General features: G+C 62.7%; 1 protein-coding gene across 1 annotated transcript; it reads right to left on the bottom strand.

The window, feature by feature from the left end:
- Positions 1 to 567: 567 nt before the first annotated feature.
- On the bottom strand, positions 568 to 16,674 carry COL1A1 (collagen type I alpha 1 chain). Its single transcript, XM_088532635.1, is given in 53 exon segments — positions 568 to 967; positions 1,066 to 1,071; positions 1,073 to 1,309; positions 1,453 to 1,643; positions 1,728 to 1,877; positions 1,880 to 2,009; positions 2,090 to 2,197; positions 2,285 to 2,338; positions 2,548 to 2,655; positions 2,786 to 2,839; positions 3,098 to 3,205; positions 3,305 to 3,358; positions 3,577 to 3,684; positions 3,891 to 3,998; positions 4,103 to 4,264; positions 4,489 to 4,542; positions 4,993 to 5,046; positions 5,123 to 5,230; positions 5,374 to 5,427; positions 5,509 to 5,562; positions 5,676 to 5,783; positions 6,073 to 6,180; positions 6,430 to 6,528; positions 6,621 to 6,665; positions 7,115 to 7,168; positions 7,281 to 7,334; positions 7,438 to 7,491; positions 8,013 to 8,066; positions 8,341 to 8,439; positions 8,535 to 8,588; positions 8,918 to 9,016; positions 9,246 to 9,299; positions 9,721 to 9,828; positions 9,932 to 9,985; positions 10,364 to 10,462; positions 10,552 to 10,596; positions 10,684 to 10,782; positions 11,259 to 11,312; positions 11,580 to 11,624; positions 11,766 to 11,819; positions 12,126 to 12,170; positions 12,271 to 12,324; positions 12,601 to 12,654; positions 12,934 to 12,987; positions 13,168 to 13,221; positions 13,495 to 13,548; positions 13,879 to 13,923; positions 14,226 to 14,294; positions 14,369 to 14,461; positions 14,578 to 14,613; positions 14,737 to 14,771; positions 14,923 to 15,117; positions 16,477 to 16,674. Coding segments are annotated over 53 exon segments (4,359 nt in total). The 5' UTR covers positions 16,559 to 16,674; the 3' UTR covers positions 568 to 820.
- Positions 16,675 to 24,825: the final 8,151 nt, after the last annotated feature.

The raw sequence follows: 24,825 nt of genomic DNA, 5'->3' as shown, positions 1-24,825 counted from the left end.
ACGAACCTAAAACTACTTGGAGGCAAAAAAAAAAACAGGCAAAAAAAAAAAAAAAAAGAAAACCACAGCTGTGAGGTAGCCTTCCAGAAAAAGGAGAATTTACACTGAACGGTCCGGTTTTCTCTGCTCCAGGGATTTGGCTGCCGGGGTTTTTTGCCTCGGGGGGGCCCCGGGGCTCGTCTTTGCGGGGAGCGCTCGGCGCCGCATCCGGGTCCCCGGGGTTTGGTTGGGCTCTTAGTTATTTTTTTGCTGCCTGAACAAACAAAACAGGGAAAGAGAGGGGGGGAAAAAAAAAGAAGTTATGAGTTAAACATCTTCCTTTCAGTGGTCTATAATATATATATATATATATTTTAAAAGATAAAAACAGAAAAATGCACGTAGCGGAGAGCCTGGTGGAGCAGGTGGGTTAGTTCGGTGGGTGCCAAGGGGCAGCGGCGCCGGCGGGTCCCTCCCTGCGGATGCACCGGGATCAAGGGCCGGAGACGGTCGATGCGGGGCAAGAGACGGACCGGCACCGAGGAAGAGGAGGAGGAGATGAAGGAAGAGAGGAGAAGGGCAAGCAAGCGAACCCACTTCCTGGTTATTTGGTTTGAAAAGTCATTTATTTTTATTTTTATTTTTTTTTTTGGTTTAATGCTTTTTTAGGATTTTTTTTTTTTTTTACGGAAACGAAAATAGTTTGAGCGACGCTGGATAGAAAACGACACGAATTCAAGTCTATGTGAAATTTTCTCCTTTTTTGGCTGTTTTTTTATATTTTTTTGCTTTTTTTTTATTATTATTATTTACTCTCTCCTGTACGCGTGGGGTTTCCGGTTTACAAGAAGCAGACGGGGCCGATGTTGATGCCGAATTCCTGGTCCGGAGCGCCAACGTCCATGGGGGCCAAATCGATGATGGGCAGGCGAGAGGTCTTCGTCGTCTTGTACTCAATGACTGTCTTGCCCCAGGCTCACGTGTGACTCTGCAAGCGAAGGGGACAGTCAGGCTCGGCGCCACCCCCCGCCACGTCACAGGAACCTCCCCGCTGGTGTCTCCTGCGACGCCGTCACCGGCACTCACCGTGCAGGCCGTCCTCGGTGACGCCGTAGGTGAAGCGGCTGTTGCCTTCGGCCCGGATCTCGATCTCGTTGGAGCCCTGCAGGAGCAGGGCCTTCTTCAGGTTGCCGCTGTCGCGGTCCATGTAGGCGACGCTGTTCTTGCAGTGGTAGGTGATGTTCTGGGACGCCTCGGTGGACATCAGGCGCAGGAAGGTCAGCTGGATGGCCACGTCGGCCGGGTTGGAGCCCTCGCCGCCGTATTCGAACTGCAACAGAGGAGAAGTTGGGTCAGACACTGTTTGGTCATTGCTGCTACCGTCATTGTCACAACCATCATCGCCACCATGACACTGCCACCAGCATGGCCATTGCCACCTGCCGCGACCATCACCGCGGCTCCCCCGCTCACCTGGAAGCCGTCGCTCATCGTTTCGCCGAACCAGACGTGCTTCTTCTCCTTGGGATTCTTGCTGACGTACCAGTTCTTCTGGGCGATGGTGGCCTGGGTTGGGTAGACGCAGGTCTCTCCCGTCTCCATGTTGCAGAAGACCTTGATGGCGTCCAGGTTGCAGCCTTGGTTGGGGTCAATCCAGTACTCGCCTGCAGGGCAGAGAAAGGCCGTCAGCCCCGCGGGGGCTGGTGGCCGCGGCACGGGGCGGCGCCGGGCGCCGGGATGCCACGGACCGCTCTTCCAGTCGCCGTGGCACATCTTCAGGTCGCGGCAGGTGCGGGCAGGGTTCTTGCGGGTGCCCTCGGGGCTGCGGATGTTCTCGATCTGCTGGCTCAGGCTCTTGAGGGTGGTGTCCACCTCCAGGTCGCGGTCGCGCATCACGTGGCGTCGTCGGCGCGGTAGTAGCGCCCGCCGTCGTGGGCCTTCTCCTGGGGCGGCTGGGGCAGGAAGCTGAAGTCGAAGCCGCCGCTGGGGGGACCGGGAGGACCTGGGGGGCCGGGAGGGCCGGGGGGACCCTGTTGGGGGAGAAGAGCGAGGTGAAGCGCCGGGGCTCGGCAGGGCGAGCGGGCAGCGGGCGCGCGGGGACGCTACGTACGACAGGGCCGACGTCACCGGTGCGACCACGGGGACCGGGTGGGCCGATGGGGCCAGGGAGCCCGTTGAGACCGTCCTTGCCGGCGGCACCAGCGGAGCCAGGGGGACCCTGTGCGGGGACGAGAAGAAGGGCTGAGCGCTCGGGGGACCCGCAGGGACAGGAGGCTGTCATGGCCTGCGAGCCGGGGGTACTCACTCGGGGACCGGCAGGACCAGAAGCACCAGAAGGTCCTTGTTCACCAGGAGCACCCTGTTTGGAGCAGAGAGAGAGAATGTCCCGTTGGCATCACGTTCATGCATCAAGACCCGCGTGGGGCTGCTCCGATGGCAGCCCTGTCCCCATGGGAAGCGGGTGGCATCCGCAACGTGACCACTCTGGGGACCCAGATATTGTCCCCTTGAGCCCTTTGGGGTGATGCTGCAAGCGGGTGACCCTGCGCAGGAGGCAGAAGTACTTACAGGAGGACCAGGGGGACCCTGGAGACCGGAGAAGCCTCTGTGACCCTTCATGCCTCTGTCACCTTGTTCACCAGTTTCACCTTTGTCACCACGGGGACCTTGTGGGCCCTGGAAGAGGAGGAGGAGGAGGAAGAGGTGAGGTGCTGAGCGTCATGGGGCTACACCAGGCCGGGTGCTGCCCGGGCGCCCGTGGGGTTGTCACCCTCTCCCCGTGTGGGGACAAAGGATCTGGACTTACAGCAGGACCGCGAGCACCAGCAGGACCAGGGGGGCCAGCGGGACCAGCAGGGCCCTAGAGCAGGGGGACAAAGGAGACGGGTCAGAGCATCCTCGGGTGCATCCTTTGCAGCACGGTGGGCAGTGGTGGTCGGTGGCAGCAGGGATGCTTGGGTCCCCAGGACGCCTGGGTCCCCTCGGCAGCGCCTGGAGGGGAAGCTCCCTCCAGTGGCAAGAGCAAGACCGAGGGCCAGGCTTGGATCAGGGCTGGCGGCCAGGACTCCTGGGCCCCTCCACCGGAGGGCTGAGGGGGAACGGGCAGAGTGTCACTTACGGTCTCACCGCGGTCTCCGTTCTTGCCAGCAGGACCAACAGGGCCGGGGGCACCGGGAGCACCGGGGGCGCCAGGAGGGCCAGCAGGGCCGGTCTCACCACGGTCACCCTGCGAGGAGGAGGAGGAGGAGGAGGAAGCAGAGAGGTGTCAGCGTGGACCCGCTCGGCCCCGCCGCCCCTGCCCCGTGCCCCGTCTGCGGGCGCTCACCTTGGGGCCAGCAGCACCGTCGCGTCCGGGGGCACCTTCAGCGCCAGGAGCACCCTGTGGAGGAGCAAAGACCCCTCGTTAGGGCCGGCGGGCGCTAACGAAGGCTGCGACGAGAGCGCCCCGACAGGCGCCGTCCCTCCTCCAGCACCGCTGATGCCCGTGGATGCCACGAGTTTGCATGTGCTCAGCAGGACCGCTTGGGCACCAGCAAGCCTGAGTCCCGCCGTGTCACCGTCGGGGGGGACAGTCCCCTGCGTGCCACCGCCGCTCACCTCGCGTCCAGCTTCACCAGGGGGTCCAGCAAGCCCAGGGGGGCCAATGGGGCCGGGAGGACCACGCTCGCCGGGGGAGCCAGAGGGACCTTGTTTGCCAGGTTCACCCTGCGGAGCGGAGAGGAAGGGGCAGCGTTGGAGGAGAATCCAAGCAGGGAGACGCTCCCACCGGGACCGAGGAGCCGGAGCCGTCGCTGAGCAAGCCCAGGGGCCCCAGGCTCCATCCCCTGGGGATCGCAGCATCGTCCGATCCCGGGGACGCTCCGGTCCCGGGGCAGAGCCGTCCCCCGCGCTGCCGTCCCCGCGTCACTCACCGATGGGCCGGGGAGGCCGGGGAAGCCGCGCTCGCCTCGCTGTCCGGGCAGGCCGACGACGCCGCGCTGGCCAGCGATACCTTGGGGCCCAGGAGTGCCGGGAGCGCCCTGCGGGGGGGACACGCGGCTCAGGCCACCGCCGCGCCGAGACGTCCCCGGCGGGTGCAGCCGCCGCCTGGGGACGCGCGGGGACCGCGCCGGGGGTCACTTACGATGGGACCGTCAGCGCCGGGAGAGCCCTTCTCGCCAGGGGGGCCGGGGGGGCCAGCGGGGCCGGGCTCGCCGGGGCGGCCAGCGGGGCCGGTCTCGCCGCGGGGTCCTTTGCCGCCTTCCTTGCCGCTGGGGCCGGGGGGGCCGGGGAGGCCGATGTTACCCTGCGAGGGGGGAGCGCGGCTCAGCGCCCGGGCGCGCGGCCAAGGCCGGGCTCGGCTCTCCGCGGCTGAAGGGAATCCAGGTGAGTCCCGCTGCCAACTGGGACAGGGCCGGGAGCGGCCGCGCCGGAGCCGCCTGGACCTTCGCCCGGCTCCTCGATGCCTCGAGCGGAGCCGCGGGGAGCGTCGTCCCTCCGCCCCGCGCGCGCAGGGCACGGGACACTCACCGAGGGGCCGGGGGGACCAACTCTTCCAGCAGCACCAGGGAAGCCAGTAGCACCCTAGAAGGGAGAGAAGCGGCATCAGGTCGTGCTCAGGAGCGGGGCTGGGTGCCCAGGAGGGATGCACCAGTGCTACGTGCCGGGGTGGCCCCCGCTTGGGCAGGGGGCTCCCCTAGGTGCAATGAGCCCATCGAGCACCCGGTGTCCTGGGTGATGCCACTGAGTCCCACTCGCCCCTGGGGCCTGCAGGGAGCATCAGGTGCATCAGTGCAGGGGGGGGAATTACTGCTAATTTGGGGGCATGTGGGCAAACTGCCCCCGCTTTTGCTCTGCCTCTGCCTGGCATGAAGCAGCCGCAGGCAGAAGCCGCCTTGCAAGAGGCCGTGCTGGGAATGCAGTGTCCCCCAGAGTAAAATCCCACCGGGAATTTCACTGTCTGCACCAGAGCTTTCAGCATCCCCCTCCACGGTGCCCCCCACCGCAAACCCCGCAGCCCTGTGCGGTACTTACAGGGGGTCCAGCGCTGCCACGAGCACCTTTGGGACCGGGAGCACCAACAGCACCCTGCGGAGGAGGAGCAGGGTGAGCGTCGGGGCCGCAACGTGGCCGGGAGGGGAACCGGGGACCGGGGGCTACTTACGGCAGGGCCAGGAGCACCAGTGGGGCCGGCGGGGCCGGGAGGACCCGCGTCACCCTTGGCTCCAGCGTCACCAGTTTCACCTTTAGCACCAGGCTGGCCGTCAGCTCCCTGCGAGAGGGCAGAGCCAGGTGAGGCCAGGGGATGGCGCATCCCACGGGAGAGCATCCCGCCGGCTCCCGAATAGCATCGTCCCCCTCTCCGATGGAGCCGGAGCGGGGAGCGAGCGGCTACCCGTGGCCGGGATGACTTACGGGAGGGCCAGCAAATCCAGCAGGACCGGGGGGGCCGGGCTCGCCACGGTCTCCCTAGGAGAGAAGGCAAGAGCCGGAGTCAGAGCCAGGTGGGAATCGGCTGCGGCGGGGGGACGCGAGCGGCCGGACACTTACGGGAGCACCACGGGCACCAGTGGGACCAGCAGGGCCAGGGGGACCAGCTTCACCCTGGCGAGGGGGAGAAGGAAAAACGGGTTAAATCCTCTGGAAATGAGGCACTGAGACGTGGCGGGTTGGAAGGAGCATCCGCTGCGCCGCATCCCTGCCCGGTGCCACCTCACCTTGTCACCAGGAGCACCAGCTGGGCCGGGAGGGCCGATGGGACCGGTGAGACCTCGGAGTCCGTCTTTGCCAGGAGCGCCGTCAGCACCTTTGGGACCGGGATCGCCCTGTGGGAGAAGGCCACGTTGCATTAGAGCTCATCATCCTCCTCGCCGCAGTGCTCTGCACCTTCGGACCCTGCTGCTTCCAGCCAGGAGAGGCGGGAATCTCCCTCCATCTCCAGAAGAAAGCCCCAGGTTGTCTCCTGGCCTTCAAGGGCCAGGATTGTGCAAGGACACGAGTGGGACAAGGCTTCGCCCTGCAGGAGGGATGACGCATCCAGCCCCCAAGGATGGAGATAGGAGCAGGAGGACACAGCGTGGGGAGAGGGACCCCAGGACGTGCGGGGACACCTACTCTGTCACCCTTGGCGCCTGGCAGGCCGGCAGCACCACGTTCTCCGGGCATTCCCTGCAGACCGGGGGGCCCTTGGTTTCCAGGAGCACCAGGAGCACCAGCATCACCCTGGGAAGAGAGGAAAACCCACGTTAGTGAGAAACCAGAGCAAACGGCAGAAAAACCCTTTGCCCAGCAGTCCCCCTTGCAGGTGGCCCTGCAGGTCCCATGTCACCAGCTCCCGGCAGAAGTGGGGAGCAGAGGAGACCATGACCCCCCTTTTGGGCTGCCCTAGAGGAGCCACCAGCTGGGGACAGCCCGTGGGGTGGTCCCCACCCCTTGTGTCCCACTGGGGTGCAGAGGGGACCTCGCACCTACCTTAGCACCGTCGTTACCGGGAGCACCATTAGCACCGCGGGGACCCTGGGGACCAGGGGGGCCTTGGACACCGCGTTCGCCGGGGAAGCCTCTCTCGCCCTGGAGAAGGGAGGGAAGAGCCGGTTACGGAGGCGGCGGCACAGAGGGGAGCTCGGACAGCGGCTCCGATGGGAAGCCAAGACTTGACTTACTCTGGCACCAGCGGGACCGGGGGCACCAGCATCTCCGGGGACACCCTGTGTGGGGAAGCAGAAGGATTTCGGAATCAGCACGGGAAAGAGGTGAGCAACCCTGCACCCCACCATGGAGGCCCCATCCTGCCCCAGCACCCTCTGCTCTCCTGCCACCCCAGGCCGCTCTGGGGCTCTGGGTATCTTTAGGGAAGGCCAAGGGGTCTCCAACCCCTTGGAGCGATGGGACAGCCCCAAGAGGAGAAGGGATCCCACAGGGATCCCAAACCGAGGTCGGGTCCCCTGCGCTGCTGCCTCCCTGCTCGCTCCAAGGAGGCTCGGTGAGGCCGGCACGCTTGGAGGCTGCTCTGCCCCGGGAATGTGGCCAGGGTTTCCCTGGCTCGGGTGGGCCGGGCAGGGTGCCTGTGGCAACCTGGTGTCCATGTCCACCAGCTGGGGGTGGGACAAGGATGGGGAGCGAGCAGGGACAGCCCCCAGGTGATGCCCCCACTCACCTGCTCGCCGGGCTTGCCAGCCTCACCAGGGGGGCCAGCGGGGCCGGGCAGACCCTGCGGAGGAAGAGGAGGAGAGGAGAGATGTTACAAAGGCAGGTGACAAGAGCAGGAGCAACAATCCCATCACGGAGCGTCTCCTTCCCGGGAAAAAGGGGCTGTTCCTCACCTGGAAGCCAGGAGCACCAGCGGGACCTTGTTCACCTCTCTCTCCAGCGGGTCCCTGCAGGAGATGGGGCAAGGATGAGGGCAGGCGGTTGCCCCCTTGTCCTGGTCCCCAGAGACCCAGCACAGCTCCAGGCGGGGAAGGGATTATTCATACTCACGGTAGGGCCGGGGGGACCTTGGGCACCAGCTTCACCGTCTTTGCCAGCAGCACCCTTAGGAAGAGGAGGAAGAGAGTATTCAGAGCAGGGTTTGGTCACAGGTGACATTGGAGAAGGCTCCCAGCCAGGCAGACCCGACCTTCAGGAGCTTCTGGAGGGGACCCCAAGCAATGAACCCATGGGACCATGGAGAACTATCCCTAAGGGTGCAGGAGGACGGAGCTGCAGCACCTTGGCAGACCAGAGAACCCCCAAGCTGCCCTGGGACGTGTCACCGCCTTGCAGAGCTTTTTGTCCCTGCTCCAAACCCTCTGGCAGTGACACACCTGACTCAGAGCCACTGCCACCCACTGTTCTGGCCATTTTTTTTCCATGGAGCTTTCCTAGGGCCTTGCTCTGCCAGACCTAGGGCTCCCTGGCAAAGCCCAGCTCAGAGCTGCTCCCAGAGAGGGGTACCTTGAAATGGGGTACTTTGGAGGGGGGTACCTTGGAGGGGATACCTTGGAATGGGGTACCTTGGAGCAGGGTACATTGGAGGGGGGTATGTTGCAGCCTTAGGACAGGTGAATACTCACAACAGCGCCGGGGGGACCAGGAGCACCTCTCTCGCCAGGTTTGCCGGGTTCACCCTAAAAACGAGAGCAGAATGAGACCAATACAGGACCATGACCCCCCCAGGCTTTGTCCCCCTCACCAGGATGTGGCTCCTCATTGCCCTTCCTGGGGACATGTCCCCTGAGCCACCCCTTCCTGTGGTGCCCATCCCAAGGGAGCCAATGCATCCCTCTGCATCCCAGGAATGGCCCAGCTCATAGGAAGCCCTTGAGGATGAGCGTGCCCCAAGCTGGCCTTGGGCAGCATCGTCCCTTGTCACCATGGGATGTGGCTCTTGCTGATACTCACTGCAGCGCCTTTGGGTCCAGGGAAACCCATGACACCAGCTTGGCCTCTGGCTCCGGGTGGGCCTGGGGGTCCAGGGCGGCCGTCTTGACCAGCGGGGCCCTATCATGGGGGGAAGCAAGAGCCCCGTTAGCAAAGTCCATGGTGAGCCAAGAGGTGGGGAGGAAGGAGCAGGGGGTCATCCTGGGATCACTTACAGGGGGACCAGTCTTGCCATCAGGACCGGGGCTTCCAGGGCTTCCAGTCAGACCCTAGAGGAGAGCAAATATGGGTCAGAGCAAATATGGGTCAGAGCAAATATGGGTTAGGGCATCAGGCTTCCTCTGCAGGCAACAAGGAGCATGCTGCTCCCTGTAAAAATTGAGTGATTTAGCATCCCTGGAAATGGCTTTCTCCATGGAAAGAGAAGGAGCTCTGGAGCTTCCATCCAGCGCCTGGAGCAGGGCCACCAGCAGCCATGGTCGTGTTGACGTGGCTTGGTGCTGCTCGCAGCCAGGCCTGCCAAGCTCTGCGGGCTGCCCTCGCCCAGCCTGACCCTGAGCCACCTCCTCCACGTCCCTCCGTGGCTCCTCGCACTCACCTTGGCACCAGGGAGACCAGGTTCCCCAGGGCGTCCAGCTTCACCAGGAGATCCTTTGGGACCAACAGCGCCGGGGGAGCCACGCTCACCAGGGGGACCCTAGGGAGGGATGCGAGAGGAGACGGGGCTTAGTCCAGCTGGAGGGTACGGACCAAGGCAGGGGATGAGGACCATGGCATGGGAGGAAGCAAGGGCAAAGAACCAGCCTCAGGATCAAGTGACGTGGATCAGGGCAGGGGACAAGATGACAATTCCCCTCATATCCCCACTGCCCTATTCAGGACGCATCTTTTCCATACAGGTTGGGAGGACAGTTTTTGGTACCTACCTTGGGACCAGCAATGCCATCAGCACCAGGGAAACCACGGCTGCCAGGAGCACCCTGAAAAGGACACAAGAGCGGTCAGTGCGGCACGAAGGGCAGGTGGGGTGGCCGAGGACTCTTGGGCTGCTGGAAATGGGAATAAGATCTAGGCAATGGGGCAGCTTCAGAGGACTTGGGGGTTCAGGTGAAAGCTGCTCTGATGTGGGCTTCAGAAACAACCCTCAGGGCTTGTGAGATGCTCCAGTGGAGATCTCAAGCATAGGGCTCTGGTGGAATGAGAGTGCTGGAACAGGTGGGCATTCCAGGTGGGAATTTCACCATCCCAACACTTGGTTCAGAAGGTGTCTGGCTCTCTGGCAGAAGCCAGAGTGCCCAGGAGATGGAGCCCTTGGGCAAGAGGTCTAGGGACAGGAGCAGAACTGGGTCTTGGAGGAAGAGGAATGGGAATGGGATGCAGCTGGGGAGAACTCCTACTTACACGTTCGCCAGCGGGGCCGGGAAGCCCAGCAGGGCCAGGCTCACCACGGGCTCCTCTCTTGCCTTCTTCACCAGCTGGACCAGGGGGACCTTGGACACCAGCAGGGCCCTGGAGAAGGAGGCAGAGGTGTGGGCGTCCGCAGGGCACGTGGGACCAGGCTGGGGTCACATCTGCCAGCAGGACACTGAGGGGCTGTGAAGGGGTCACTTACGGGTTCGCCTTTTGCACCAGTGTCTCCTTTGTTGCCTGGAGCACCGGGTTCACCCTGGAGGTGGAAAGAGAGAGAAAAAAAAAGAGTTTTTTAATGCCAGTTTCATAAGCAAAGACAGTCATGAGCATCGTCATATTGGGATTGTCACAAGGGGAGATGTTCGGCACCTCCCAAGGAGCTTTCAGTGCCCACCCCAGTACCCAAGGCTGGAGATGATGGGGTTGGGATGGGAAACATCTCCAGACAGGGCAATTGGAGCAGAGGAAGGGGCTTGAACCCCGAGAGAGAGTGGGAGGCTCTTGCTTAGGAAGTGGCCAGAGCAGCCGCAGAGGCAGGATCAGGGCTGAACTCTGCTGCTCAGCATCTCTGCCCAGCCTTGCAAGGGGAAGAAGGCCCATCACAAGCAAGATAGAGAAGGACAATGACACTTACACTGTTACCCTTGGGACCGGGGGCACCGCTGGGACCCTGAGGTCCAGAGGGACCACGAGCACCGGGGAAGCCAGGAGCACCAGCAATGCCAGGAGCACCCTAAAAGAGGCAGAAAAGGTGGTGAGGGAGCCACACGGACTTTGGTCCAAACATCCATGAGGAAAGACAAGATGAAGATGGATACTCACAGTTGCGCCTTTGGCACCAGGTTGACCATCAGCACCAGGGTTACCCTGAAGGGGAGGAAAACGAAGATGAAGGTTATCCCAGGGCTATCAGGATGCAACGTCAATGGGAATGAGCCATTGGATGCCACTTACAGCAGGACCAGCAGCACCAGCAGGGCCAGGAGGACCAGGCTCACCACGTGCACCTTGAGGGCCTTCGCTACCGCGAGCGCCCTGGGGACCAGTTTCACCCTGGAGAGGAGGGGAGGAAGCAGAAGCCATGAGCACATGTGCTGCTGTGAAAGCTCCTTACATCCCTGGACTTCCAGGACCTCCACCTCTCTTCCCAGTGGAGCATGGGTATGGGAAAATGGATGAATTCGTTGTTCTTTTGTAGTCTGGTTTTCCACAGTGTCCTTTGGCCTGAAGAGACATCTGAGCCATGCAAAACACTCAGAGATTTAGCTGGAAAGTCCTTCATCTCCACTACAGATGAGAAGTGCAGCCACTTTGGCTACAGATGTGCCTGGCACCGAGCATGGATGAACCCATAACAGTCTGGGCAAGGTTCAGCTCTGCTCTCTAAGTTTCAGGCCACATGGGAAACGCATTTGACACTCAATCCTTCCTCCTCCCTCTCCCTGTTTCCACCAGCTTTTCAGCATCTCTGCCAAGCCCTAGAAATCTAGAGGTCCCACCTAAGAGAAGAGGATCAAGCAGGTTCCTACCTTAGCACCAGCAGCACCGGGGAAGCCAGGGGGACCAGCTGGGCCAGTTGGACCCTATAGGGGAGAGAGAGAGAGAGGGGGCATGTGTCAGAGAAGCAAATCCAGTGCACATCTGGAGCTGGCGGGTTTTCTGGGCAACAGAGCTCTGGACTCCAGCCAGGATTTCCAAGCTGTGGTCATGGAGCTGAGCTGTGCTTTGGCGTTGGCCAACAAAGAGATGTTGGAAGGGGCTCTCCCGTCCAGGAGTCAGCGAGGCCCCTCCAGGGGAGCTGATGCTGCTCCAGCTAAGGCCAGTTGCTGCAGGACAGGAGTGTTACTCACCGGAGGGCCAGCAGCACCGGTGGCACCGTCGTTACCGCGAGCACCCTGTGGGCAAGGAGGGAGAGGATGCACCCGTCAGTCGGGGTGGCACCAGATGTGGCTCCTGAGCAAGACCTGCATGCCGAGGGCAGGACAGCTCGAGGATGGATGCTCAGGCCTGCCCAAAGGAGCAGAAGGGCTACTCACAGCAGGGCCGGATGGACCGGGGCGGCCTCTCTCGCCGGGAAGACCACGAGGACCCTGCGGAGGAGAGCAGACACGTGTCATCATGAGGAGAGCTTCCTTCATCATGGGCCTTCTCCCAGCCCCTCTGCCCCTGCCCTCCCTGCATGGACATCTAAATAAACCTGCCTCCCTGTCCCACTGTCCTGGGACATCTTTGGAGAACCAGCTCGAGAGGACAAGCTATTTCCCCACCACCTTCTGGTCCACCACACAAATCCCTATGCACAATAGGGCTGCATTTCTCCCTTCCCGCTTTTCTTTTGCATCTGGCTCTTGTGTTGAGGTTGGATAGGGAAGAAGAGTCCTCCCTCGATCACTTACCATCTGTCCAGGAGCGCCGTTCTCACCAGGGCTACCAGGCTCACCCTAGGAACAGGGGCAAAAAAATCAGTGATTTCCAAAGGAAAGGAAGGAGAGAGAAGTTTGAAGAGAAGGCAAAGATGCCCTTGTAGGGGCAGTTCCTCACCTTGGGGCCAGCTGGACCGGGCTCACCCTTGGCACCATCCAGACCACTGAAACCCTGGAGCGCAGGAGAGAGAAGAGTGAGGGTCAGGAGAAGACCTCGCTGCCTTGGTCAGGGTCAGGATTTGGGTCTAAGAGGGGTTCCAGCCCCTCACGCCATGAAGGATGGGGGGACCATTGGGTGCTCTTGCAACCCAGGCGACATGGCCCTGCAGTAGCCACGTGCTCCCCTGCCCCATGTGCCCACAGGCTCATGCCTGGGTTGGGGATGTCAGAAGCCACACGGGGCCTTCAAGAACTCCCAGATCTTTAAAGCAACCAAGAACCAACTTACTCTGTGACCCTTCATGCCTGGCAGGCCAGCAGTTCCGGGGAGACCACGTGCACCCTAGGAGAAAAAGCCAGGGAGTGACCAGAGAGGCCCATGGAGATGCAGGGGTTGCTGTCCTCTGCCCCCCTATTCCCACCTCCCAGGGAGCAGCTTCTGGGCTCATCCTTGCTCCTGGGCTTTGCCATCAGCTACTCCAGGCCCAGCCAGACTATGCATGGATGGACAAGATGTTTTCTGCCAACAGGGACCAACACAGTGGCCAGGACCTGCTCATGGATGCCCATGGAGGAGGAAGCCACCATCTCCCAAACATAGCAGACCCTGAAGACATCTTACCTGGGGTCCAGGAGGACCGCGCTCACCGGGACGGCCGGGCTTTCCAGCTTCACCCTAAGGGAAGGCAAAGAGAAGGACAACTCTTTGGAGGCTGATCCTGGACCAGGTGGCCCCTGTTCGCCTGAAGACCTTGAATCCACCGGCCCACCATTGCTGGGGACTTGTGGCCCCATGCCCAGCAAGGGGAGATCCCCTTGTGCCCACAGGACACGGGGTCTTGCAGCAGCTACTCACATCATCTCCGTTCTTGCCAGGGGGGCCGGCTGGACCACGAGGACCCATGGGACCCTAGAAGAGATGGGGGTGATCAGGGGTGAGGGAGGACTTGGCACCTGAGCAAGACTTCCCCGCCGCCCTCCCACAGGCTGGGTGTTCCCAGGCCAAGGCAGTGCCATTCCCACTACTCCTGGCCCGGAGCCGAGACGGCTCCAGCTGGAGAATCCCTCAAGCGGTGAAGGAGGGAATGGCAAGGACGAAGCCAAGGCTTGGGCTGGGAAAACCCAGTAATCCATCCCAGACTGACAGGATATGAGGAAGAAGGAGAAGATCAGCAAGACTTACAGAAGCACCAGGCTCTCCAGGCTCACCAGGGGGACCTTGGAAACCTTGAGGGCCCTACAGAGAGGAAAAAAGGGAAAAAAAAAAAAAAAAACAGATTAGAAAGCAAGTGTCACAGTCTGGGGACATTGCCTCGCAGATGACAGTGGTACCCAGGTGGGGTGGAGTGGGAGCTGTGCCAGGTGGGTGCTGTCACCTGTCACCAGTGCCAGGAAGGGATGGGAGGCCACCTCCTGGCCTGGCGCTGTCCCTGTCCCCTCCCTACCCCTCCATCGAGGGGGTTTCTTCCAAACAAGAGCCCAAGGGGCACTCAGGGCTGGACCCGTGGGGCTGGAGGTGGAAGGCTGGGATTCGGAGCGGAGCTGGGGACATGGAGGAGATACTCACGGGAGCGCCGGGAGGGCCGGGGAGACCGCGGGGACCAGCTGGACCCTAGGAAGGGAGCAAAGGAAACGTGAGCAGAGAGGCCACCGCGTCCCGGGGTCACCGCCAGCGCCGGCTGCGGCTCTTCCCGGGGCTTCCCGCCCCGGCTCCCGCCTCCTCCCGCTTGGCAGCCGCCGCCTGCCCGGGAATCACTCCCGCCCCGCTGCTTTTCTCCTTGTTTTACAACATTCCCACCTCCTCCCTGCCGGCACAGCGGCCACAGCCAGTGCCAGCACGGCGCTGGGTGCCGGATGCTCCTGGAATGCGCTTTGGAAAGGGGGTGGCCGCGGTGGCCGGCGGGGGATGCTCACCATGGGTCCGGGCACGGGCATGCCGCCAGCTTTCTCGTCGTATCCGTAAGACATTTGAGGAGCAAAGTTCTGCAGGAGGGAAGAGACGCGTGAGCAGGGAGGGCATCGGGGCGCAGGGTGCCTGTCCCGTGTCCCCTACTCACCCCGCCGAGGCCAGGGGGACCAGGGGGGCCGGGGGGTCCTGGGAGGCCGGGCTGTCCGGGGATGCCATCTCTGCCAGGGGGGCCGGGGAGTCCCTGTGGAGAGAGCAACATGCGGGGATTAGGATACTCCAGGATGCTCCGATGGGCAGCCGGGATGGGCCCCGGAGCTGCGTGGTGGGTGGATGCGGGAGCAGCACGGGAATACGCACCCTGTCTCCTCTGGGGCCGGTGTCTCCCTTAGGACCCTGGTGGGGAGAGAGGAGAGGCAGGTGATGAGAAATGGATGGATGCGCCCGAGAAAATAAGGAAAAATAAGGAAATAACCCTCGGGGCGAGAGTTTGCCTGGGGCAGCGCTGCCGGTGCTCACCTCTACTCCCGTGCTCTCCGAGTAGGTAGAGGGAGCTGGGGAGAAAGGAGAAGGGTCAGTCGGAGGAGCGGAGGCCGCTCGCGCTTCCGCGGGCCCCGCTCGCTGTCCCCGTCCTGCCGCGCCGGGGACGGACGCGGAGCCGGGGCGGGGGACAGGGCGGCGGGCGCGGGGTCCCGGGGACGGTACCGTGGCTCTCGGGGCAGATGGGGCAGCATTCTCCGAAGGGGATCTCGGCGTTGGGGCAGTCGGAGGTGTCCTCGCAGATCACCTCGTCGCACAGGATGTTGCCGCTGTCGCACACGCAGATCTGGCAGGGCTCGGGTTTCCACACGTCCTTGTCATTGTATGTTAGTCCATCCTGTACACAGCTCCCGGTTTGGACTGGGGGGGAAAAACGGAGGCGGGGGGCGCGGGGGCCGAGTGAGATTTACGCTCGCGCCGGGACGCCTGGCGATTCCGACACGTCCTTTCTGCCTTCGCCCTGCTCCCCCCGCTCTCCCCTCCTTCTTTTCCTCCCTCTCCTGGAGCTTTTCTCCCTTCATCTGGTTCTCATCAACCCATCGCGGTGACACAGGAAAAGCAGCGCCGCAATAAACTCTTCCCACTTACTTTGGAATTTAAACAAAACCTCCAGCCAGGGCTTACGTCCGACCGCAGCGGCGGCCCGCGGGAGCCGCGGCCAAGGCAAATAGCCCCCGCGCGGGGCCGGGGGCTCGGCGGGGAGGCCCGGAGCCTCTGGCGGGGAGGCTGATGCTGCGGCAGATGCAGGGAATTGGAATGGGAATGGGGATCGGCGGGGCTGGATGAGCAGCGAGCGCGGATGGTGGGAGCGGGGGCCAGGCGGGCTGGCTCCGCGGCTGGGGCTGCAATGGGATCCAGGCGGATCCAGAGCTGGGGCTGGATGGGTCCGGATCCGGATCGGTCGCGCCGCCCGGCCAGGAAAACGGCTGGAGGCAGGCGGGGGAAGCGGGAGCGCAGGGCAGGGCGCCAGGGCGATGGGCTGGCCCCGAGTGAGCCGGGGGGGAGCCAGCCAGCCCCATCCCGCCCCCCCTTGCCTTGCTCTGCTTCGCTGGGAAACTCCAAAAAAAAATTTAAAAAATCCAAAAAATGACAAAACGGGGAAAGCGCCGCAGGCTGCGGTGCCCCGGGGACCATGGGGGTCCTGGTGGGGTGGCTGTGCCCCCCGCCCCGGCCTGGCACCCCCGGGGGCTGCATCCCCTGGTGAGAGGGGGGCCGTGCGCGCAGCGTCGTCTAGACAGCCCCAGCTTTACGGGCTGCTAAAACATTTTCCTTATGAATCATCCGCGACTTTTTCTAATTCTTTCCTGATGGCTTTTGCAGATCCCGGCGCTCCCCCTTCCCCTCCCTTCCCACCCTCCCTCCCCTCCTCTCCCTCTCCCCTCCGGCTCCTCGCGGCCCCCGCCGCCGTCCCCCCCTTGCCCGGCTCCCCCCAGCCTCCTTCCCGCCTGGATCCCCCTCTCCCGACTTGGCAAAACATCCTGGCGCTCCCAGCCGCCTCCGGGGCCGCCCGCCCCATCCCGCCGCGGACCTCCCTGCAGAGCCGCAGCCACCCTCTCGATTCCCCCATTTCTTCCTACTTTCCCCTTTTTCTCCAAGAAAATTCCAAAGCCAACACGCTCCCTTCTCCCCCGACACAGCAGCAACAAGAGAAACGTCGAAGCAACCGCATCCGCTCGAGGCCCCGTCGAAGTGAGCGCGGAGCGAGCGGCGGCTACTTACTGTCTTCTTCTCCTTGCCCGCGGGTGAGTAGCACAGTCGCTGCTATCAACAGCAGTAACCGAGAATCCACAAAGCTGAACATGTCTAAATATTAGACATGTAGACTCTTTGGGCCTCTTTGTTTCAGAGTCGGGTCATACAGGGCTGCTCTTGACTGTGTAGCTCCAAGCCGGACCCCAGCAGCAACTTCCTACTGCTTTTCCCCCTGCCCCGCTTGCCTTTTTATGCTGCGGCGGCGGCGAGAGGTGGGACCCGCGGCAGCCGGCGGCCCCGGCGCACGGCGGATTTTGGACGGCCCCTCGGCCAATCAGCGGGGCCCGGCGCGCCCGCACACACATGCACACGCATGCACACGCATGCACATGCATGCACATGCATGCGCGCACATGCATGCGCGCCCCAAGCGGGGCCGCCGGGACAGTCCTGCTTGCACGGCCAGTGCCGCTCGCCTTGGTGCGGGGTCGCGCGTTGGGGTGGCCGTGGGGACGGGTTTGGGGGTGTGATGTGGGGTGCTCCCTAAGGGGTTCCCCGGCGTGGCCATGGGGTCGGGATGCAGCCAGGCACAGCTCGGCCCTCCCCACGCTCAACACCTGGAGGGGACATGGGGACACAGAGGGGTGGCCGCCCCGACGATGCCACCAGGACCCCAGGACAACATTGCAAAAGCAAAACCCAGGGCAAGCCAGGGGACAGGAGCATCTGGCACAGGCTGGCCAAGGCACCAAGGGGGACACTGGGGCCACCAACCCTTCTGCCACAAGCAGCAAGGGGCAACTTGGCTTGGGGTGGGGTCCCTGGGGGCGAGCGTTCCTTTCTTTTTACTTTATTTTCATTCTTTTGCCTTTTATTTCTTTATTTCCTTTTATTTCTTTTCTGTATTTCCTTTTCTTTCTTTCCTTCTCTTTCCTTTTCTTTCTTTCTCTTTTTCCTTCTTTCTCTTTCTTTCTTTCTTTCTTTCTTTCTTTCTTTCTTTCTTTCTTTCTTTCTTTCTTTCTTTCTTTCTTTCTTTCTTTCTTTCTTTCTTTCTTTCTTTCTTTCTTTCTTTCTTTCTTTCTCTCTCTCTCTTTCTCTCTTTCTCTCTTTCTCTCTTTCTCTCTTTCTTTCTTCCTCTCTTCCTCTCTTCCTCTCTTTCTCTCTTTCTTTTTCTTTTCTTTCTCTCTTTCTCTCTTTCTCTCTCTCTTTCTCTCCTTTCTCTCTTTCCTTCTCTCTTTCCTTCTCTCTCTCTTTCTCTCTTTCTCTCTTTCCTTCTCTCTCTCTTTCTCTCTCTCTTTCTCTCTTTCCCCACTCCCTCCGTCTCTGCTTTCCCTCTCTGTGCTCTTCCTCCCCTCTGGCACGCCTCCACGGCTCTTTCCACATTTGAAGAGCCACGTTGGTTGGAAAAAGAAAAAGCTCGCTGACAATAATCCACAATATACTGTGCAATTTTGGGAGGGTGTAATTACACACCAAAAAAGAGTAATATAAATATATATATCTATATTTTTCTATATATGTATTTTAGCAGGGCCGTGGCAGATGCCAGGATCAGAGGGGGACGGAAGTTCCAGGGTGCGGGAACTCGCCGCGTGTCCCCCAGGTGATGTGGCACATTGTGGGGGGACACGTTCAATTTTAAGGGATTTTTTAAGGAAAACGCAGTGTTGAACAGCCCCTTTGCAGGAGCCTGGAGAGCAGCCAAAGGGTCTGGGCCGGGCTGTCTGCCCCGGGAGTCCCTGTGGCCATATCCTGCTAACGGTGGCCTGGGTATTGCCGGGGCTCGGGGTCCCCTCCTGGGTCTTTGCAGCAGCTCGTGGGCCCAGGCGTCCGGGGTGAGAGTCCCAGGGCAGCATAGGGAGCTGCTATTTTACCCCAGGGGGGTCTTGCCCAGCTGCCCCCTCATCCCAGCTGCACCATCAGGGCTGAGCACTTGCAAACTCATCAGCCTGCCAGGTCATTGCGGTGCCACTGCCTCATGGGGCAGAACAGGACCAGAGCTCCCCCCCACTTTGCATCCAAGCAGGAGCACCAATTTTTTTTTTTTTTTGCAACGATGTGGGGAAAGAAAAGAAAAAATGAAACGATGCAACGACGGGGCGGCGGGGAGAGACACGTCGAAGGCGAGAGCGAGAAAACGGCTCCACCAGTGACCTCTCCAGGTCTTTTTTTCCAAGCTGCTATTAAATGCAAAGCAAAAAAAAAGGCGAAAAAAAAAGCCCCAGCCGAAGGAGTTATCCGTGCATTGCACAGACACAAGCGCGCGCGCACGCGCGCGCACACGCACACGGAGCAGCTGGCCGCCTTTCAAGCCTGTATCTATGCATCCGAGACACGTTGCAGGCGAGGGCTCCTCCAATCATGCCTCTGCGACTCGAAAACCCCTGGCCGGGCTCCAGCTTGAAGATGTGTCTTTAATTTTTGCAGCATGACAGAAAAGAAAAGAATGTCATCGTTTTTTTATATGCATGGAGCGCGGGAGGGAGCAGGGGGGCCAATGCCACCTCATCAGCCCCGGCCGCCCGCCCCAGGAATGCAGGAGGGTTCGGTGCAGGGGCTGGGGGCTGGGGGGGGCAGGAGGATGAGGGAGGGGAAAGAGAATGGGAAGAAATCCTGCTTCAAAAAAAAAATAGTAATAATAATAATAATAAAAGCCTGGAAAAGCCATCAGGATCCTAGGAAGCGAAACGGGAGACGCCAGCCCCGGGGCCTGGGCCTGTCCCGGCTGCGGTGGGGGGCGGGATGGGGGTCCCGCCCTGCCCGGCGCGGGGACCTGGCAGGGATGGGGACAAGGACAACAGAGTGATGGGGTCCCCTGTCCCCACAGGGGCTGCCCTCTCCCCCCCTCCCCCGGCCCACACTCCCCACTGGGTTCACTGGTGCCAACTGGGCTGGGTGGGAGGGGGACATGGCCCCAAAGGATCAGTGGCCACCAGCGGGGAGTGGGAGAGGGCCGAGCAGATGGACATCCCCATCCATGTCCCCATCCCTGTCCCCATCCCTGTCCCCATGAAGGGGCAGACGCGGGGGACGGGGGAGGCGGCGGGGGCTGCTGTGCCGGAGCTGGAGCCGACGCCGGCATCTGGAGCCAGTTACCTCCCCCCGGCACATGGAGCGCATTAACTCCCGCAGCCCGGCCGTGCTCCCGGCCCCGCGGCCCGCCCGGGGGCCACCGGCTCGTCCCGGCCCCGCTTCCAGCCCCGGCCCCGGCCCCGCCGCGGCTCCCGGCTCCTCCCCTGGGACCCCCCGTCTCTGCCGCCGATCCCAGCTCGGGCTTTAGGGGCAGGTGGGACTTGGGGGGGGACAAATAATTCCCCCAATCCCCGCCCCCCCCCCGAAAAAAAAAGCATCCTGCTCCCAGCAGCGCGGCCGGGCCCTGCTTCACCAGCACCCGCGCTCGGGGGGTCCCCGGACGCCTGGGCCCCGAGACGGGGGAGGGGACAGGACGCTCCGCGGGGGAGGCAGCGGCTGCCTCAGTTTCCCCGCGGGCGGCGGGGCCCCCCCGGGCCGCGGCCGCAGCCCGGCACCGCCCCGGCTATTCCTGGTGGCTGCTCGCGGCGGCCGCGCCGAACCCGTAATCACGGGCAGCGAGTGCGCCGGCTAATTGCAGCAGGGCCAGGGTTTAATTGGCCTCGTCGCTGCCAGGGCTCCCGCGTCGGGCCCTGCACAAGTGCGGGGGCAGCTCGGGAGGCTCCGGAAGCGGAGGCAGCGCTCACGTCCCATGGGAGACCCCCGGGTCCCCCCCCTTCCGATGGCTCTGTCCCTCTGTCTGCATCCTCTGGGTTTCTGGTGATGCTGGGGTGGCTTTGGGGGCTGTCTGTGGCTGGTGACCCCGCCGTGAGATGGACTGAGGTTGAGGATGGCCAGACCCTCCAATACACTTTAGCCCTGGGGGGTGTATAGCCAAAATGGGGAGCCCCCAGCCTGCATCTTCCTGGGATTCGCCTCCAGCAGCCCAGCTACCTTGGGGACCATGGGGACCCATCCACACCCTGGGACCCCCGGAGCAGCACTGAGCTTAGTCAGGTAAGCCCCAAAGGAGAGGGGACACATCGTCCCCCTCGCCCCAGGAGCGGGGTTTGGAGGTTCTTTGAGGCTGGGGGCTCCAGGAAAGGGCATTTTGCAGCACGGGTCCTGGGGAGCTGCCCCTGGCGTGGGGAGGGCAGCCCAGCCGGGGCCCCTGCGCCACCTCGCAGCCGGCTCCGCTTGCAGAGCCCGCGATGGAAACTCTGAGGGCTGAGGTACACGCCGAACATTTTCCATGCCAGTTTTCTTTTCTTCTTCTCTCTCTCTTTTTTTTTCTTTATTATTATTCTTTTTCCTTTTCGATTTCATTGAAGACTTAGCAGCTCCGACTGCCGTCGGCTGGGGCCCCACGCGTCTCCCCCCTCCCCATGCAGGGGGTACCCGCAGTCCCCCGGGCTCTGTCTGCCTCCCCTCAGCCTCCCCACTGCCCAGGGTCCTCGCCAGGTCCCCCTGCCCCTGTCCCCAAGGCCTCCCCCTCCCCGGGGGGAATGTCCCAGCTCCAGGTGGCCCCCAATCCCATGACAGACAGGTCTGGGGCTGGGGGCTCCGCTCCAGAGATCCCATCATGGGATGGTGCTGAGGGTGCTGCTCCAAGAGCCAGGGTGGGGACAGAGCACCCTATGCTACCGGCATAGGACGGGGTTGGGGGGGAGATGCAGCACCCCCCTCCGATGGGCCGGGGGCTGCAGGGGGATCAGGAGCCCGGGATTTGGGGGGCCGCGCGGCTCCGAGCCTGGCGGGCTCCTCTCCCCGCTGAGCTCATTGCAGGCGGGACGCGCTCGCTCCTCGCCGCCGCCGTGGGAAGAGGCCCCAGCGCCACGTGGACGGGCGTGGGGGCCGCCCGCCTCGCACCCTCCTCCCCCAGCCGCCAGCGGTGCAGAGGGCCCAGGCGTCCGGCGCGGGACCGCCCACGCCCCCCGCGCCGAGCCCCGTCCTTCCATGTGGTCATGATGCCCAGGGAGGATGGGGGGACCCTCTGGACACTCTGGTTTGGGGAGGTCTGTGGGGTCGCCCCTCACTGCTGGCAGCCAAGCAGGTCCGTAGGGCAGAGCCTGGCACGTCCAGCACCGTGTCCAGCACCAGCCAAGCCTCCCATTGCCACCAGGGCTCTGGGGGTGTCTTTCTTTGGGAGGGAGGTCCGAGGAGGAGGAGAGTGGGGGGGGCAGTCAAAGAATTTGGCAAATCCACATGGATGGAGTAACAGGGTCTTGGCAAGATGCAAAAACCATCGCTGAGCCCATGGCAGGTGGCACATGGGTACAGATACCCCCTTCTGCAGAGCTCATGTCGAGCTAGGTTGGGGTGGGATGAAGATGCCGCATTTGGGTTGGGTTGTGTTGAATCGGGTTGGGTTGAAACTTCAGGGATGAAGACGTCGGTGTTGGTTTGAGGTTTCTGGGGTGAAGGTGCCCCAGTTGGGTTGGTTGGGTTGGAGTCTCGGGGTGAAGGTGTTGGGGTTGAGTTGGAGTTGCTGGGGTGCAGATGTGGGGTTGGGGTTGTGGGGCTGAAGCTGTAACGTTCAGCTGGGGTGGTTGTGTAGGGCTCTTGCTTTGGGGTTGCCAGGCGTTGGCGGTTCTAGGATTGGGGTTGTTGGGTTGGGGGGGTTGGTGATTCCTGTTTTGATAAGTGATTTCACTTAGATTTAGGGGACTGGGGTCCACCAAGCAAATAGGCTGAAGGTGGACGGAGAGACGGAGCGAGGGACGGATGAAGGGATGGGTGTGGGGAAAACCCCCATATGAGGGGATACAGTGGATGGCATCGGGTTGAGGGGTCGGTTTACCGGGACGGGCGAGGACCTCGCAGCTGGGTTGGGGGTCCCTCCTCTCCTGGCACTGACCCCCAGCCTCTCACCTGGGGGTCCCTGGGTCCCTGCTACACCGGGAGGGCCAGACCCCCCCAGCCGAGGGCAGGACTCAGCCTGGGGCCCGGTGGGGGGAGCCGGACGGGTGCCCCCCTCCCGGCCCCTGCAGCTCCACCGCCCAGGACGCCAGGGTCCCTCCAGCTGGAGCTGGAGCAGCGGAGCCCGAGCCCAGCCCTTCCTCCTCCTCCTCCTCCTCCTCCCTGGCCACTTCCCAGCCCCACGTCAGCATCTTCCTAACATCCCTCCCCCCAGTTCATCCCAGTTCCCTCCTGCCTCCGGGACCTTCACTGGGCTGGAGCAGGGCTGGGATGGGGGGGAGGGTTAACCCTTCCCTCGCAGCCTGCCCTGTTCCCACCACTCCCCCCTTCCCGATGGTCCCCTCATCCCTGCCACGTTCCCCCTATCCCAACCATGCCCCCCGCCATGCCTGCCACGTCCCCCTGTCCCTGCTGCCTCCCTCATATCCATGGTCGTATGCTGTCCTTGCCACGTCCTCTCTCCTTATGGTGTCCCCGTGCTGGTCCCCAACCCCATGGTGTCCCCCAGCCTTGCTGTGTCCCCAGGCCCCGTGGTGTCACCTATCCCCATGGTGTCCCCCAGCCTCGTTTTTCCCCTATCCGTATGCTGTCCCCTATCCCCATGGTGTCTCCCCATCCCCATGGTGTCCCCCATGACCACAGTGTCCCCCCCATCCCCGCCACGTCCCATTCCCGGCCGCTTGGGCCAGGCCCTGCTGCACTGGCAGTGGGGAGGAAAGCGTGGGGGGAGGCGGGGGGGCAGACGTGGAAATTTGCGGGGGGGAGAGGGGAAGGTGTGACCACACCAGGAGGGGCGGGGCCTGTCCACAGGGGGCGGGGCCACTGGACAAAGGACTGAAAAAAAGGCTGAAAAAGGGCAAAACCCAAAAAAAGTCCTTTCCCCCACCCCAGCCCTCAACCAGGCCGTTTTGGGGGGGCGAGAGTTCCCGGATGCCTTCCCGCCCCCTCCCCGCTCACACGCGTGTGCCAAGCTTTGCACACGCGTGTGCGAGCCCGGGCGGGCGGCAGGGAGAAACTGAGGCACGGCCCCGGGGTGGGAGCAGGGCACGGACACCCACGCGTGCACAGACACACACGCGTGCACGCACGCACACGCACTCCCCTGTGCACACGCATGTGCGCGCACACGCGCGCTCCACGCGCGCACACGCAGCTGCTCCCTCCCGCACGCTCGCAGGAGCGCCCGCCCCGGCACAAGCAGCCGCGTCCCCCATGGGGACGGGATGGGGACAACGGCGACAGGACGGGAACAACCGGGACGGGACGGCTGCAGCTCGGCAGGGACCCTGCCGCGGCTCCGGTGCCCCCCCTCCCCAAATTCGGGGCTGGCCCCGCCGCCCCCTGGGCTCCCCGCCCCCGCTGACACGTCTCAGCTCCACGTCGGCAGCCGCGGGGGCGGCGCGGGGGGACAGGGACGCCCCAGCCCCGCGTGGCCCCACGCGTGGCCCGACCCCCCCAGCGCTGCTGATGGGGGTGGGTCGGGGGGCTGAAACGGGGGTCCATGGTCCCATCCCGCAGTGGGGAGGGGGTTGTCACCGCTGCCCCTGCTCTGGGCACAGTGCCCTGCCCCAGGACAGCGCTCGTGCCACCTGCACAGTTCTGTGATAAAACTGAGAATTCCTCTTTATTTGGAAGTGGGATTTAATACCCCAGCCGTGAAGTGGGATCTCCAGCATCCCTGTTCAGCACCCCCTTCCCTCCAGCATTCCCCTCCCCTGCATCCCTCCACCCATCCGTGCCTTCCTCATCCCTCCTCTGGCCATCCCGGAACTCACCGTCCCTCTGTCCATCCCCATCAGCTTCCAGCCCTCCTTCCCTTTCCACTCCATGCTCCTCTCCTCCCGTCGCTCCCTTTCCTCCCGGTTCCAGCCGCTCCATCCCCCTGACCATCCCCCCCATCCCGAGCTGCCTCCAGGACCTGCTCGTGCTCCCGGGAAGCCCCCGCCGTGGCCGCCCCATGGGACTTCCAGCTGGCAGCACATCCTGATTCCCGCATGTCCCCTTCATCCCCGGAATGCTGCCAGGGAGTCGGGCTGGATGCTGGCCCGGTGCTCCTGCAGATGCTCCCGGGGCCCATGCTGAGGTCATATCCCTGGCCATCCTGAGGGATTCCCAAGGATAGGAATGGCACCCAGGGATGGGAGCAATGCCCAGGAGTAGGAACAATGCCCAGAGATGGGGGCATTTGAAGTAATTTTCAGGGATGGAAGTAATACCCAGGGACAGAAGCAATTCCCAGATTTGAGAGCAATTCCCAAGGATAGGGCAATTCCCAGAGACAGGAGTGATATCTAGGAATAGGAGCAGAACCCAGGGGTAGGAACAATTCCCAAGAATGGGAATGGTATCCAGTGATAGGATCAATTCCCAGGGATGAAAGCAATACCCAGGGATAGAAGTAATTCCCAGAGATAGGAGCAATTCCCGAGGACAGGAGCAATTCCCAGA

This window comes from Tinamus guttatus, unplaced genomic scaffold (genome assembly GCF_059628265.1).
Source record: "Tinamus guttatus ecotype Peru unplaced genomic scaffold, ASM5962826v1 Tinamus_guttatus_pri_ptg000463l, whole genome shotgun sequence".
NCBI classification, from domain to species: Eukaryota; Metazoa; Chordata; class Aves; order Tinamiformes; family Tinamidae; genus Tinamus; species Tinamus guttatus.
Note: the sequence above shows the minus strand (reverse complement) of the source record. Positions and strands in the feature narration are given on the sequence as shown.